This window comes from Mauremys mutica, chromosome 6 (assembly GCF_020497125.1).
Source record: "Mauremys mutica isolate MM-2020 ecotype Southern chromosome 6, ASM2049712v1, whole genome shotgun sequence".
NCBI classification, from domain to species: Eukaryota; Metazoa; Chordata; order Testudines; family Geoemydidae; genus Mauremys; species Mauremys mutica.
In genome coordinates this window covers 34,984,074-34,998,815 of record NC_059077.1, presented here as the reverse complement: position 1 = coordinate 34,998,815, position 14,742 = coordinate 34,984,074, and the positions used below count along the sequence as shown (strand labels likewise).

Sequence of the window (14,742 nt, the reverse complement as noted above, 5' to 3'; positions counted from 1 at the left end):
TGTAAACTCATTACCTAGTAGTTCATTGCTTCTTCATAGGAAAGTGGACGCGCACCAGCCTTTGTAACCTGAGCTGAGATTCCCTTAGCCTTTCAATCAAAAACACACTGTTTTAGGTAAAATATAAAACACATTTATTAACTTCAAAAAGATAGATTTTAAGTGATTATAAGTAGTAGCCATAGAGATCAAAGTTGGTTACCTAAGAAACAAAAATAGAAACGCAGCCTGAATTCTAACTTAAACAGACTAAGCAAGATTTGAATCAAGCAATGTCTCACTCTAACAGATGGTTACAGTGCTTCAATACACAGAGTAAACCACTTTCCAACCTGAGACCAAACTTCCCCAGTTCAAAGTCTTTTTTTTGCAGACATTCTCCCAGGTGTTGAGATGGGGGAGTGGAGGGAGGAGAGGAGAGGCCAAGTGATGATGTCACTGTCTCTCTCTCATACTTTCTTCTAGCTGCTAGAAAGACCCTTGCTGTGCTGTGGGTTAACTTGCCCCCATGGCATATGTGCCTTCTCTGAGAAGGGATAATGAATTGTGTGTTGATGAGCCATTAATGACCCTCTGGCAAGTGATGGCTACTCCTTTGTTACAACTGAAAGGCTGGCTGTGGGTGTTTCTAACCTCAGAACATATTTCAGTAACACATGTACAAATACTCCATAACTTCACGTACAATGATATCACATACAATCCAACAGGATATTAATGTTCAACAGATCAAGGCTTTTAAAATGATACCTCACAATGCATACTTTGTACAGAACATATCATAATGATATGACAGTGGTGAATATGGGGGTTCCAGGTTGCTACTTTGAGGTACAGAGTGTCACAAGCACATAAACATAGGAGCATAGCAAACCAGTTTAGATAAAATAAGAAATGCCCCAAAATTCAGCCTACGGTGACTATATTTTTCCAAAGGGAAAATAGGACACCCTACGGGGCTGGCCTAAGATCCCCCTTCTCTTGGCACATGGGGCCAGACCGACCGCCCCCAGCTGCCCATCCACGCAGGGTTGGTTGGAGGCCCTCCTCTCCCCTGCATGTTTGGGGCTGGCCTGAGACCTCCTGCCATCCACCTGCACAGGGCCAGCCTGGCTCGAGCCGCTCTCTCAAGAGCTCCCTCCCGCATGGGGCTGGCACTCACCACCCCTGCCCAACATGTTCTTCTGTGTCCCTCTACGGCTTGCGCCCTATTTTTTTTTTTTTGGTGCAAAACTGCATTTGTCCCGTTTGCTCTTGCCAACTGATCATCAGTTGGCAAGAGCAAATGGGACAAATGCCCAGTTTTGCCAAAAAAGTCAGGATGGCTGGGACAGGGCTTAAAAAGTGACTGTCCCGGGCAAAACGGGATGTATGGTCCCTACTTCAACCCCAAATTCAAATGAACTGAATGCATAAAGGTTTTTAAAAGTTCAGATAAGTATCTTCCTTTCTTTTCCATGATATTAAACTGCCTCCTAATTTTGATTAAATCCATCTCAGTGTCTCAACAGATGGGAGAAACTCTAATTTACTAAAATTCCTAATCTTACCTAGGATCAGAGGAGGTACCTTTGACCACAAGAAGCCCTACACCAGGTAATAGCTGAATTCAGTAGCCAGCCAGAGCATGGCAAAGAGAGCATCAGGCCTGAGACATCACTGAGGCCCTGACTGATACTGGGAACCCAGCCAATTAGAATATTGCTGCAGGAAGAATATCTGCTGATCAGGGGGAAGAAGCTGAGGAGTTAGGCAGTAGGCTAGAGACCCAAGAGGTCGAGAAAGTTGGTGTCCATAGAGCTGTTGGGGATTAGGGAGTGGGAGTTGAGCTGCTGAGGGCTCATGGAAAAAAGGGAGGTAACATAAGGAGCTGGATCTGGAAGAATGGAAGGAGAAAGGTCAGAGGCAGGAAGGAGAGAAAAAGAGGACCTCAGTGGTTTCTGAAACACATTCAAATTTGGGGGCGCTTCTCCAGAGGAAATCTCATAACTAAGGATAAGATTTTGTCATGGAGGTCACAGATTCCACAACTCTTAGGGATCTCTGTGACATTTTCCACTTCAGCTTCAGCCTCATGCCCTGGGGCGGCAGGACTGGAGTTGACAGCCGGAGGAGGCCCCGGAGATGTCAGCCACCTGTGGGCGACGGGGACCCCGGAGCAGTCAGATGCTGCAGGCGGCAGGGGCCCAGAGTTCTGAGTCTCTGACCCTGGAGCTCTCAGCCGCTACAGGTGGTGAGGGTCCTGCAGCTGTGGGCACAGGGATCCCTGAGCTCTGAACCACCATGGGTGGCAGGGTCCACGGAACTCTCAGCTACCGAGGGTGGCAGGAGCCCTGGAACTGTCAGCTGCTGTGGGGATGCTGGGGCTATCACTCCCCCCATGGGGCTTGGGGTTCAGTTGTCCCCCCATTAACCACCTCATTATTTTTAGTAAAAGTCACAGGTTGGAGGCTTCTGTGAATTTCTGTTTATTGCCTGCAACCTGTCTGTGACTTTTACTAAACATAACTGTGACAAAATCGTATCCTTACTCATAACCTTTTGAGGTTTGAACATTATGAAAACTGATGTCTTTCACTTGTCACTAAATCTAAACATAAGCTTGGCACCTTATGGTCAGGCTAGTGCATCTGCCCACTGCCCTCTGTGCCAAAGAAATATTCACAATGAATACTGTAACAAATGCCTACTATCTGGGGCTTCACAGTTGTCACTTCAGAACCCCATGGAAACAGTGGGGCAGAACTCAGATCGTTCTGCTTCAAGACATTGCTTCAGCTAAGCACAAGTATCTATTCAGTAAAGCGCTTAAGTACTTAATTTTAAGCATGCACTTAAGTCCCATTAATGTCAATCTGATGAGTTTCCATTAGCTGTCAGGGATAGAGCCTATGATTTTGTAAAATAAATTCATTAGAGTGAGTAGTGCTGATTCTGTCCAGCGGAGGGCTGTGATCTACAATATTTTACATTTGTATAGTACCTTTCACCAGAGGCGATCCAAGCAGTTTACAAAGTTTTTGGGGGAATAATTTGTTCTTTAGATAATAATTCCCACTTCCAGAATCAGATGGACAATTAAAACGTTTGAGTTCTAATGGAAACTGCCTGGGGAACTGAGCTCCTGACAGATCTAAGTAACGTGCTTAAGGTCACACACCCCATCTATAGAACTCATAAGAACTGAGAGCCCAACTCTCCGAACTCTTTGACTGCTGGTCTAACAGCTAAATAACGCTGACTTCATCCATTCGATGAAGTGGGTATTCACCCACGAAAGCTTATGCTCCAATACGTCTGTTAGTCTATAGGTACCACAGGACTCTTTGCTGCTTTTGCAGATCCAGACTAACACAGCTACCCCTCTGATACTTCATTTTACTAGAATGTATATATAACCTATATGCTCAAATAAAAATATTTGACATAAAACCAATAACTCTTCATAGAACAGCACATATATATGGATCCTTAAATGTTTTTTCGTTGCATTTTTTCTATTATCCACGTGGTGGAGCATCAGGAAACAAATATTTTGTTGCTATGTGCCCTCAACATAGATGTGAAATGGAGATGCTCAAGAACTTGACACATAAACCACTTATATACTTATATGCTCTGGAAACTGCTGTTGTAGTTTACATGATTGACTAGATCAGTCACCAGTAAAGAGAGAAAATACCCTCAAATTGTAAAAAACCAAACAACAACAAAAAAAGGTGTGATCAATTGAGGAAATAACATTTTACATGGATCATGCTTCATCCCAGTGATGAAACATAACACACTTTATTTATTCATTTCAATATTTAAAGTGTGCCTCTCCCGTATTTTCCAATTTGCCAAGCCAAAGTCCTGAGAAATTAATATATAGTGTCGGAGAAAAACTCAGTTCTCGCTTTTTGTTTGGGTGCAGCAAAATCAAATACTTTATTATTTCTCCAGTAATTACAATGGAGGGAGAGAGTGCCACAGGACACAGGGTCACCCCAGTCCCGGACAGGTCTCTCAACTGGTAAACAATTACATCAAGCCTTTATACCTTTGTTACAGACAATTTCTAGCAATCATGGAGACAGTAAAAAAAACATTTGCATTTGTTTATACATAAGCCTCTTTGCTATCTTATTTGTCTCACTACTAGAAAAAAAGCAAGACTGCATATTGCAAGGTCGTAATAACTTTCACACAGTTCACTCTGTCTTACATTATCTTGCTTCTACAAATCTCACGTCATTAGGGTCACAGCTAGCCTAACGCATGCTAACTAACTAACATTCATTAAGATCTCTTCAAATCCTTGTTAATTATTAATTGGCTTCCACACTAGTCACACACCTATATAGCCTATCCAAAGATCTATAAAAAGCGACAAAGAGTCCTGTGGCACCTTATAGACTAACAGATGTATTGGAGAATAAACTTTCGTGGGTGAATACCCAGTTCGTGAGATGCCTGTAGTGGAAATTTCCAGAGGCAGGTATAAATATTCAGGCAAGAATCAGTCTAGAGATAACGAAGTTAGTTCAATCAGGGAGGATAAGTCCCTCTTCCAGTTGAGGTGTGAACACCAAGGGAGGAGAAACTGCTTTTGTAGTTGGCTAGCCATTCACAGTCTTTGTTTAATCCTGAGCTGATGGTGTCAAATTTGCAAATGAACTGAAGCTTAGCAGTTTCTCTTTGAAGTCTGGTCCTGAAGTTTTTTTGCTGGAGGATGGCTACCTTTAAATCTGCTATTGTGTGTCCAGGGAGGTTGAAGTGTTCTGCTACACTTTTTTTATATTGCCATTCCTAATATCTGACTTGTGTCCATTTATCCTTTTACGCAGGGATTGTCCAGTCTGGCCGATGTACATAGCAGAGGGGCATTGCTGGCACAGATCCAGACTAATACGGCTACCCCTCTGATACTTTCCAAAGATCTAGAAAGTCGGTTTCTAATCCACATACCTAGATTTGATTAGATCACTCCAGCTATGACTGAAACTCAGGCTTTGGCTACACTTGCATTTCAAAGCGCTGCCGCGGCAGCGCTTTGAAGCGCTAAGTGTAATCAAAGCGCCAGCGCTGGGAGAAAGCTCTCCCAGCGCTGTCCGTACTCCACTTCCCTGTGGGGAATAACGGACAGCGCTGGGAGCGCGGCTCCCAGCGCTGGGGCTTTGACTACACTGGCGCTTTGTAGCGCCGCAATTTGCAGCGCTGCAGAGGGTGTGTTTTCACACCCTGCTGCAGCGCTGCAAATTTGTAAGTGTAGCCAAGCCCTCAGCCACCACTGGAGTGGAATATGGCAGCTGCTTAATAATGCAGTGTAACACTGCACAACAGTTTTTTGGATAGCAACTGAAGAACAGCTAACTGAAATGATCTTTTGTAGTCAAAGGCCTTCCAAGTGTTAATTAACTTACCTATTGGGATGCATTTGGTACACTTAATAAGAATGCCACTGCCTGGAAAAAAATACCCTTTGCTTTTGTACAGTGCCTAACACACTGGTTTTAAACCTTTTTAAATTTGAGGACCCTTACACTTTTTTGAATGGAGATCTGGACCCCTTTGGAAATGTTAAATATAGTCTGCGGACCCCAGGTTGGAAACCATCATTCTATGGTAACAACAACCTTTCGTGGACTCCTTAGACATAGTCTGTGGACCCCCATAAGTCTGTGGACCATAGGCTGAAAACTACTGACCTAACACAATTGGAGCCTGAGTCATGGCTGGCCCTTTGGCGCTACAGTAATAAATATGATTAATAAAAGGTGATTCTTTTTTCATATTTGTTTTGTTGTCAATTTCCCCCAAAATTACCTGTGTGTTTTTATGATACTTTGCAGAATGCTCTTCCCAATTCCTTGAAAAATCTCACTTACCCCCTCTGCCAGAGTGAATACACAGATAAATAGTTATAGAGGCAAACAAAACAATGAAAGTTTTTTCCTTATCATTTCCATCAAGGTGCAGAGTGGGAGAGTAGATTTTTGTGGCCCAGATGGTGATTTTTGCAAGGCTGCTGTGATAGCCTAGTTACCATTAGTCTCATCTGTCAGCCTCGCCTTTGTGCTGGCTATTTTCCACCAGATGTCGCTCCTGGTCTCCTTTTACTCTGCACTGCTAAAGGAGAAACTGGCTTCTCCCATGTCAGCAGGTTACTAATCCACTTAGCAATGACTAGATCCTTAGCTCAGAGACTTGTTGCATCAGTGATGGGCAGTGCTTCAGAAGCCAAAGATATTGATCAAATGGTGCAAAGGCAACAAATGTGGCTTTGTTGTGGGTCCTAGAACTTCACAAAATGTGTTTTGTTGAATTGTCCCTGAAAATGTTCATTGTTTCTTTTTGTGCAGTGCCCCTCCCCAATCAAATTTCATTGTATTCACAGTTCCAATCAAAAGGCTATTTTTGCGCTGAAAATACAAATTCTTGCCTGTCAAAGTGATCCTCACTTTAAAAATTAGGCCTCCCCCCCCTTTTTTTTTTGCTTAGGAAAGTGCCTGACATTGTTTTTAAAAAAGCATGCACCATAGTGACATGTTCATAAAACTGGAGTCGTTGTCACGTTCAAAGAAAAATCTGCTTTTTGAGTAGCCTTGCATTTTATTACAGGTATTTCACATGCTCCACTAGCCTTACTACTGGGCCCCACCATTCATTCCCTCAAGAGGAACAGTGGGATGAGGTGGGGACGGAGTGATGGGTATGGGTCCATCTGGTTAAGTTGGGGTGCAGCCAGGGCATGTGCCCTCACCCTGGGTGTTGCCCACACGATCTATTCAGGCCAACAGACATTAGACAGGAAAAACAAGGCCAGCCCAAGGGCACACCTATCCCGGTGGGTGCATCTTCTTTCCCTGCGCCCCTGGGGGCAGGGAGAGACGCCCCCCGCCAAAGGACACTGGTGGTGCCACTGCTGCCTAGTTTCCCTGCAGGAGATGGACAACTGGATAATGCGGCAGCTTACGGGGAGGAGGGGATGTGCCCCTGGGAAATGGCCGATTTCCACTCCCAGCCCTGCACCCGCCGGCTCCAGGTCCCGCGTCAGCGGCTTGGCTGTGGGTTTTCCATCGCTGGGCAGCTGGTGCCTGGGGAACGGCGAGGCGGAATCGGGGCCCTTTACCGCCGCGGAGCTGCGCCGGAGTAAGGGAGGGGCCCCCAGTGCCGGGGCGGGGCGGGGCTCTTCAGGCTCCCGCTCCGGGGCGGGGGGCGGCGGCGATCAGGGGCCGCTGGTGACACCCGCGCGGATTTCCCCCTTGAACTCGCGCTCCCGGGCGGGCGGCTCGTGCGCACGGCGACAGCGGCGGGCGGGCGGGCTCGAAGGCGGCGCTTTGTGACGGCAGCGGGGTTCGGGGCGGGGCCGCCGCCGCCGCCTGCGCTATAAGGGGCGAGTCCGGCGGGCGCCCGGCGCAGTGGCGAAGCCGGGCGGGCGAGCGGCTGGCGATGGAGTTGCTGCGGACTATCGCTCACCAGCCGGGCGGCAGCACCGGCGGCCCCAAGGGGGGCGAGCCGGGGCCGGGCAGAGCCTGCGGCGGGGAAGCCCGGCGCAAGAAGCCGCTGGAGGAGCAGCCGCCGCAGCAGCATCACCACTCGCAGGCTGCCCCCGAGGTCTCCCGGATTATCACCGACCCCGGCACGGGCAAGCGCTACTGCCGCGGCAAGGTGCTCGGCAAGGTAAAGGGCCAGGGCCGGCGCCTGCAGCCTCCGCCCCCCGGGCTCCGGACAGCGGCTCGCCGCGGGGAGCAGCCAGGCATCTCCCGGCTCCCTTCCCGCACCGGCCGCGGGGCCTCCCTCGAGCCGGGCAGGAGTGTCCCGCCCCGCCCCTTTCCCTTCATGTCACTTCGCGTGGTCACCTGCTGCATGCTGCGAATTCCCCCCTGGCAGCCGCAGGCCCGCCTGGGTGGCTGGCTGCCGTGTCGGACTCGCTCTCACACAGCGCGGTGGAAGTGATGCCCTGTGAATGGCTAAAACTGGCTCGGATCTCCTTGTCTGTGGAAACGGGAGCGTTTGAAGTATGCTGTGTTAAACTGGCCCCCTCTGCCCCACCACTTATCCCTGGATCTCCCCGTCCTCCATCCCCAAAATTGTGTTTTTTCTCATGTCATGGCTATAAAATGGCTTTGATTTGAGAGCCGCCCTTCTCCCTCCACACAGTGAGATGGGGGTCTGTATGCTACCGAAATGCCCAGCGCAGAGGCAATTACACCGACCCCCTACTCTTGCAAGCTTCTTGAGTAATTAGACCCAGCAGATGACTGATTAAATGAGGAACCTCTTTCATACCATCCTTAATTGCTTTTTTTGGGTCTATCTCTCTAGGGTGGATTTGCCAAATGTTATGAGATGACAGATTTGACAACGAACAAAGTCTATGCTGCAAAAATCATTCCTCACAGCAGAGTAGCTAAACCTCATCAAAGGGAAAAGGTGTGTGCATGAGTGACTCTTGTTTAAAAAATCTCTTTGTGTGCTGCATGACCCTTCCCTCTTTAGAAATGTCTGCTGGCGTTAGCAGTCTCCTCAGCCAAGGTTGCAAGGCTAATAAGCTTTTCTTGTGTCTTGTTCTTTAGATTGATAAAGAAATTGAGCTGCACAGAATGCTTAATCACAGGCATGTTGTACAGTTTTACCACTACTTTGAGGACAAAGAGAATATTTACATTCTTCTGGAGTACTGCAGTAGAAGGGTGAGCATCAACTGGGAGAAATCCCGTATTCACTTACCTGGGATCTGCAACTAATGTAAATGTATAATATGTGAAAGGTGTTTCTCATGGCTTCTTTAGGGGTCATTTCTCCTGCTTTTTATTTAAAAAACCTACTTTATTTATTTGAAACCTACTTGAGAACTTGAATTCACCTCTTTGTGGTTTTTTTTCCAGTCTATGGCTCACATCTTGAAAGCAAGGAAGGTATTGACGGAACCAGAAGTGCGATACTACCTCAGGCAGATAGTGTCCGGGCTAAAATATCTTCATGAACAGGAAATCTTGCATAGAGACCTTAAACTAGGTAAGTCATTTTCCCCCTCATTGATTGCAAAAAGCACTGCTTCCAGCAACGGGGCACTTAGCAGACTGATGGCTCAATTGATAGAATCACCTCAGTCTTTTTCTACAATGGAAACCTGGAGCACTTAAGTAATGACATTAAGTATTCATAAAAAAGCTTGGCTATCTACTGGCTTTTGTTAGTGTGACTCAGCACTAATGGCTAATGCATCTCTATCTTGCAAGGAAGGGATTCACTTTTTTTTTTTTTTTTTTGGGTCTAGGTAATTTCTTCATTAATGAGGCCATGGAACTAAAAGTAGGCGACTTTGGTTTGGCAGCAAGGTTGGAACCACTGGAACACAGAAGGAGGTAGGAGCCTCAAGAATGTTTAAGGAACAGCATTAATCCAAACTGGTCTTTAAAAATAGAGAAATACAAAGATCAACTAACTGCTGCAGGGGTCGAACGTTTCCTCCTGTAAAAGCACTGCAGTATGTGCTGGGTGGCTTGTTGCTCTGGACACTTAGATACTGGCCAATGCCAGAGGCAGGATGTGTGACTCAATGTTGCAATGATGTGCCTAGTAGGGCTTTTCCTGTATATTGAAGACTGTAAATAGGAATGTTGGTAACATTGCAAACATTCACACTGTTTTTTGAGAGCTTCTAAATTCCTGCCCCAATGTAATAGAAGGGGTAAACTACCCTATGGAAACACCCCTACATTTCTTCTCTGGGTTGATATACCACAGTGGTTCTCAAACTTTTGTATTGGTGACCCCTTTCACATAGCAAGCCTCTGAGTGCAACCCCCCTTATAAATTAAAAACACATTTTAATATTTTTAACACCATTATAAATGCTGGAGGGAAAGCGGGGTTTGGGGTGGAGGCTGACAGCTCACGACCCCCATGTAATAACCTTGTAACCACCTCAGGGGTCCCAACCCCCAGTTTGAGAACCCCTGATATACCGAGTCCTGATCTCATACTGAGTCCTGATCGCTTTGATTTGCAGAACAATCTGTGGCACACCAAATTACCTCTCTCCAGAAGTCCTCAACAAACAAGGACATGGATGTGAATCTGACATATGGGCCTTAGGTTGCGTAATGTAAGTATCACTTCAAAGACTCAAAGCTGTCTTGTTAATATACTTAAGGTTCAAAGGAGAGGCAATGACTGGGTGAACACAATGCCTGAAGTCTGCCTATCCTACGAATATAACACATGAATTATCAAAGCAACCTTCTTGCTAAGAAATGGGCTCCTAATTTAAGGGACTTTAAAAAAACAAACAAAAAACCTGTATTTTGAAGTGTTTTTTGCATTTACTCAAGTACTGAGAGCCTCTTTTATTCCTCTTAAACAGGTACACAATGCTGTTAGGAAGACCCCCATTTGAGACTACAAACCTTAAAGAAACCTACAGATGTATAAGGGAAGCAAGATACACTCTACCATCATCTCTATTGGCACCTGCAAAGCACTTAATAGCTAGTATGTTGTCAAAAAATCCTGAGGACCGGCCCAGTTTAGATGATATAATTCGACATGACTTTTTCTTACAGGTTTGTACTGTGTGGCTTTCTGGTCCAGAATGTTGCATTATTTTAAGTGCACATCACAGTCTTCTAAGTATTGGCTTCTACATTTCATTTCCACAGGGCTTTACACCAGATCGACTCTCTTCTAGCTGTTGTCACACTGTTCCTGACTTCCACTTGTCAAGTCCAGCTAAGAATTTCTTCAAAAAGGCAGCTGCTGCTCTGTTTGGTGGTAAAAAGGAAAAAGCAAGATACTTTGATACACATTGTAAGTATATTCGAATTATACATGTGTATGTAGCTTGCTTACACTTACAATGTCAACTAGTGATACATCTACAAGATGTAAAAACAGCATTTGCATTTACCCAAGTATAATACTGTAAACTGTTAATTTACATCACTGAACGGTCTTGTCCTTGTCATATTCATATTGATCTGGATGCTACTAGGTTTAGGCAGATGTAGCCCATAGTCTACATCCCCAATTTACATAGGGAATGTTTCTTATAGTAGACCAGCAAGCTTTTTATTGGGCCATAACCTACTGTTTCTGTTAAACTACACTTAGTCTCAAGGTAGAAATGCCATTCTATGTAATGATTGCCAGGAGTATGCCACAGGTGGGAGAGAATGCATTGCAAGAAGAGAGCGAATTAAGTTGTTTACACATTCCATCCTTGTTTGTAGCTAATGTTGTTGTGGGGTATTTATGGTATTCGGTATTCTAAAAACATTTTTAGATATGATGTTTAATATTTGGCTTTTTTAATTCTAGATAGACTAGCTAAAGAGGATGAAGAAATCTACAAACTTAGACATGATTTGAAAAAGACATCGATTACTCAACAGCCCCACAGACACAGAACAGATGAGGTACAGTCAAACTGATGAACTACAATGGGATGGGGTAGTAATAACTGATCCTTGGCATGAATTCATCACTGAGATTTATATTTCCTAACCACGCTTAAATGATTAGCAGTTATATGGTCGTGACTGTTGTAAGAGGGCTTAGGCATGTTTTGCCACTCTGGTATGTAGTAGCCTTTAGCATAGGCAGCGAGTTATATGGGCCCATGGTGCCCGTGCTCCACCAATATTCAGGAACGTGGGCCCAGCTCCACCACTGTTTGGGCGTATATTTTCAGAGCCATTCATAGGGACAGGACAGCTCTGCTTGGACCCGTTTTGAGCACCACCAAAAATTATACAAACCTGACGCCCATTTAGTTGTATAGTCTCTCTGTCTTCAGAATGTATTACTCTATCCTTCTAGAATCTAGCTTTATCTGTGCACCATTCTGCACAAATTTTAAAGGGATGCTGCCAGGCATTTCTCCCAATACTCCAAATATAAGGACTTAGTTATTGTAAAAATGTAAGTCTTCACAGACTGTCAATGAAATTATTGGGATTTTAATGTTCACATGCAGTATGTGCAACCCAAATGCTGCAGTATTTTGTGGGTTCATGAGAGGTAGAGAGTAATCAGTTTTGCTACATTGTCCAGGTATTGTGAAATGCAAGACATAAACAGCATAAATAAACTACATGTTATTGTCCTGATAATGTTCCTTCATATTTGTTAAGAAGCAGACACCAGATCTCCTAAAATTATTTAGCTGTCAATTGGCATTGCCAGGATTAGTCTTTAATATGAGAGCTATACAAAAGCTCTCTGTGTGAACCTTGACTTGCCTTATTGATTCTTAAATGTATGATTTCTTCTTGTAGGAGACCCAGACTCCTAACATTACAGCAGCCAAACCTGGAACTCTAGCAGAGACCAAACAGATTGGGGACGCCATTCGAATGATAGTTAGAGGAACTCTAGGAAGCTGCAGCAGTAGCAGTGAATGTAAGTCCAACATTAATGGAGTTCAAGATGGGGTTTTCCTGTTAAATCATAACATGCAAAACAGTAAAAACAAGCATAAAACAAAAGTCTTAGAATACATTTTTTCCAATTCCTAAAACTAAACGTTGGTTGCAATTCTCCACTCTGAAAATTAAACCTTAAGAGGCTGACAAAACTGGATTTATTTAGACTAAGGTGTAGATGGTGGGTGTGTTTCCAAATCCTGAATTATCTGCATAATGTAACAGTTCTGCACTTCTTTTTCAGGTTTGGAAGACAGTACCATGGGAAGTGTTGCTGATACAGTTGCAAGGGTACTGCGAGGATGTCTTGAGAACATGCCAGAAGCAGATAGTATTCCCAAAGAACAGCTGACAGCATCTTTCCAGTGGGTTACAAAATGGGTTGACTACTCGAACAAATACGGCTTTGGTTACCAGCTGTCAGACCACACTGTGGGTGTTCTTTTCAACAATGGAGCACACATGAGCCTCCTACCAGACAAAAAGTAAATGCCTCCAAATGATTAGAAATTGACAATTCAGAACTAAGTTGAGTCTGCCTTAAATTTTATGCTTGAACATACCTGTAATTGTTGGGTTTATTTTTTCCCTTGTCCTGCAGAACAGTCCACTACTATGCTGAGTTAGGCCAGTGCTCGGTCTTTCCAGCTACAGATGCTCCTGAACAATTCATTAGCCAAGTAACTGTTCTAAAATACTTCTCTCACTACATGGAGGAGAACCTCATGGATGTAAGTACAACTCAGTGGCCTTTCAGAATTTGAAGGCAATGAACTTGCAGTAAACATAAGCTGACATGGTGGCTTTGTGCTCTTTTTTCCCCCTAGGGAGGGGATCTGCCCAGTGTAACTGATGTTCGCAGACCCAGGCTTTACCTCTTACAGTGGCTAAAATCTGACAAAGCATTAATGATGCTCTTCAATGATGGCACACTTCAGGTAAATACTTCTAGGATGGTGTTAAGTGAATGTGTGCCTGATACTCTTGCGCAGATGAACTTGTGACTTTCCTTTAGAGTCGTGCATCTGAAGGTTGACAGGAGAAAATATATAATAATTCTTATCTTTTTTGCAGGTGAACTTTTATCATGATCACACAAAAATAATCATCTGCAATCAAAGTGAGGAGTATCTCCTTACCTACATCAATGAAGATAGGATATCAACAACATTTCGACTGACAACACTTCTGATTTCTGGATGTTCATTGGAACTAAAACACAGAATGGAATATGCACTGAACATGTTGCTGCAAAGATGTAACTAAAAGATGGACTCGTCTTAAACCAAAAGGACTCTTTTCACTGTGAAATCTACAGTGGAGGCAGTGGAGCGACTAGTATGTTGATGATGGATGAGCGGTGGTACGAAAACTATACACGTAGTGTGCTGGGCTGGGACCAGACAGACGTAATCCTACTTTGTTGGACTAATGAAACAGTGTGACAAGGAGCTCTTTGGAATATAGCTTTCTTGCTTCGCACATGTTTAAAGGCTTGACTGAAGTTCAGCAGAGTGACTTCTAGTTCTGTAGAGAGCAGTTCTAATGGAGGACTTAAAGCTGTGAATATGCATCTGGAAGGGGAGGGAAGGGAAGAGCTCCATGTTGTGGAATAGCTGTAATGAGCAGGTTTTGGCTGCTTAAAACTGTGAACTATGGCCATAACTTCTTCCTTATTTTTCAAGAACTAGCCACTTGTGGCTGGCAAAGTGCATTCCTTGTTAATAATTTTTTATTTATTACAGCCCAAAGTCAAGTATTTATTACACAACCTTTTTTTTGGACCTTGATATTTTAAATATACATTTGTTGGCAATAAAGAGAATGGAAAAACTGAACACTCTCCACCCATTTCTTTAATATGCAATTTAAGATCCTCTGTTCTGCACCAATACAACAAGCTTGTTGGATTGCTTTCCTAAAACTAGCTCTGAAAAATGATGCACTTACTTGAGCCTTAATTGGCTCAAAAGCTTAAAACTACAAACCCATAACACTGAGCATGAAATGGGCAAGATGGTCATCCAAATAGAGAAAATGATCATATGCTTCAATATTCTGTCAAAAGGTAAATTTTACTGCCACTTTTTGGCAGAAGTCTGATACAATTGGAAGTTGTTGGGAGTTGCAAAATTGTGCAGATCTTAGCTCTATTTCTACACTAGTAGTAAAAACAAGAGTGAGATAGGCCTTCAAGAGGCATCATGCCAGGAATTCAAATGAATTCTTGCCATTCATTAGAACAAGTCTTCCTCTGAAGGGTACTCAGTGGAATTGTACATTGCTGTTAAAGTCAGTTCACTGTGTGTAAACGTCCCATCTTTCACCA

The 14,742-nt window shown here is 44.2% G+C and overlaps 1 protein-coding gene across 1 annotated transcript; it reads left to right on the top strand.

The window, feature by feature from the left end:
• Window positions 1-7,411: 7,411 nt before the first annotated feature.
• Window positions 7,412-14,251, top strand: PLK2 (polo like kinase 2). Its single transcript, XM_045021959.1, has 14 exons — window positions 7,412-7,665; window positions 8,311-8,418; window positions 8,562-8,678; window positions 8,874-9,003; window positions 9,266-9,353; window positions 10,001-10,096; window positions 10,355-10,553; window positions 10,650-10,797; window positions 11,308-11,405; window positions 12,267-12,390; window positions 12,658-12,898; window positions 13,015-13,144; window positions 13,241-13,351; window positions 13,488-14,251. The coding sequence occupies exons 1-14, from the start codon at window positions 7,435-7,437 to the stop codon at window positions 13,677-13,679; spliced, it is 2,013 nt and encodes a 670-aa protein (XP_044877894.1). The 5' UTR covers window positions 7,412-7,434; the 3' UTR covers window positions 13,680-14,251.
• Window positions 14,252-14,742: the final 491 nt, after the last annotated feature.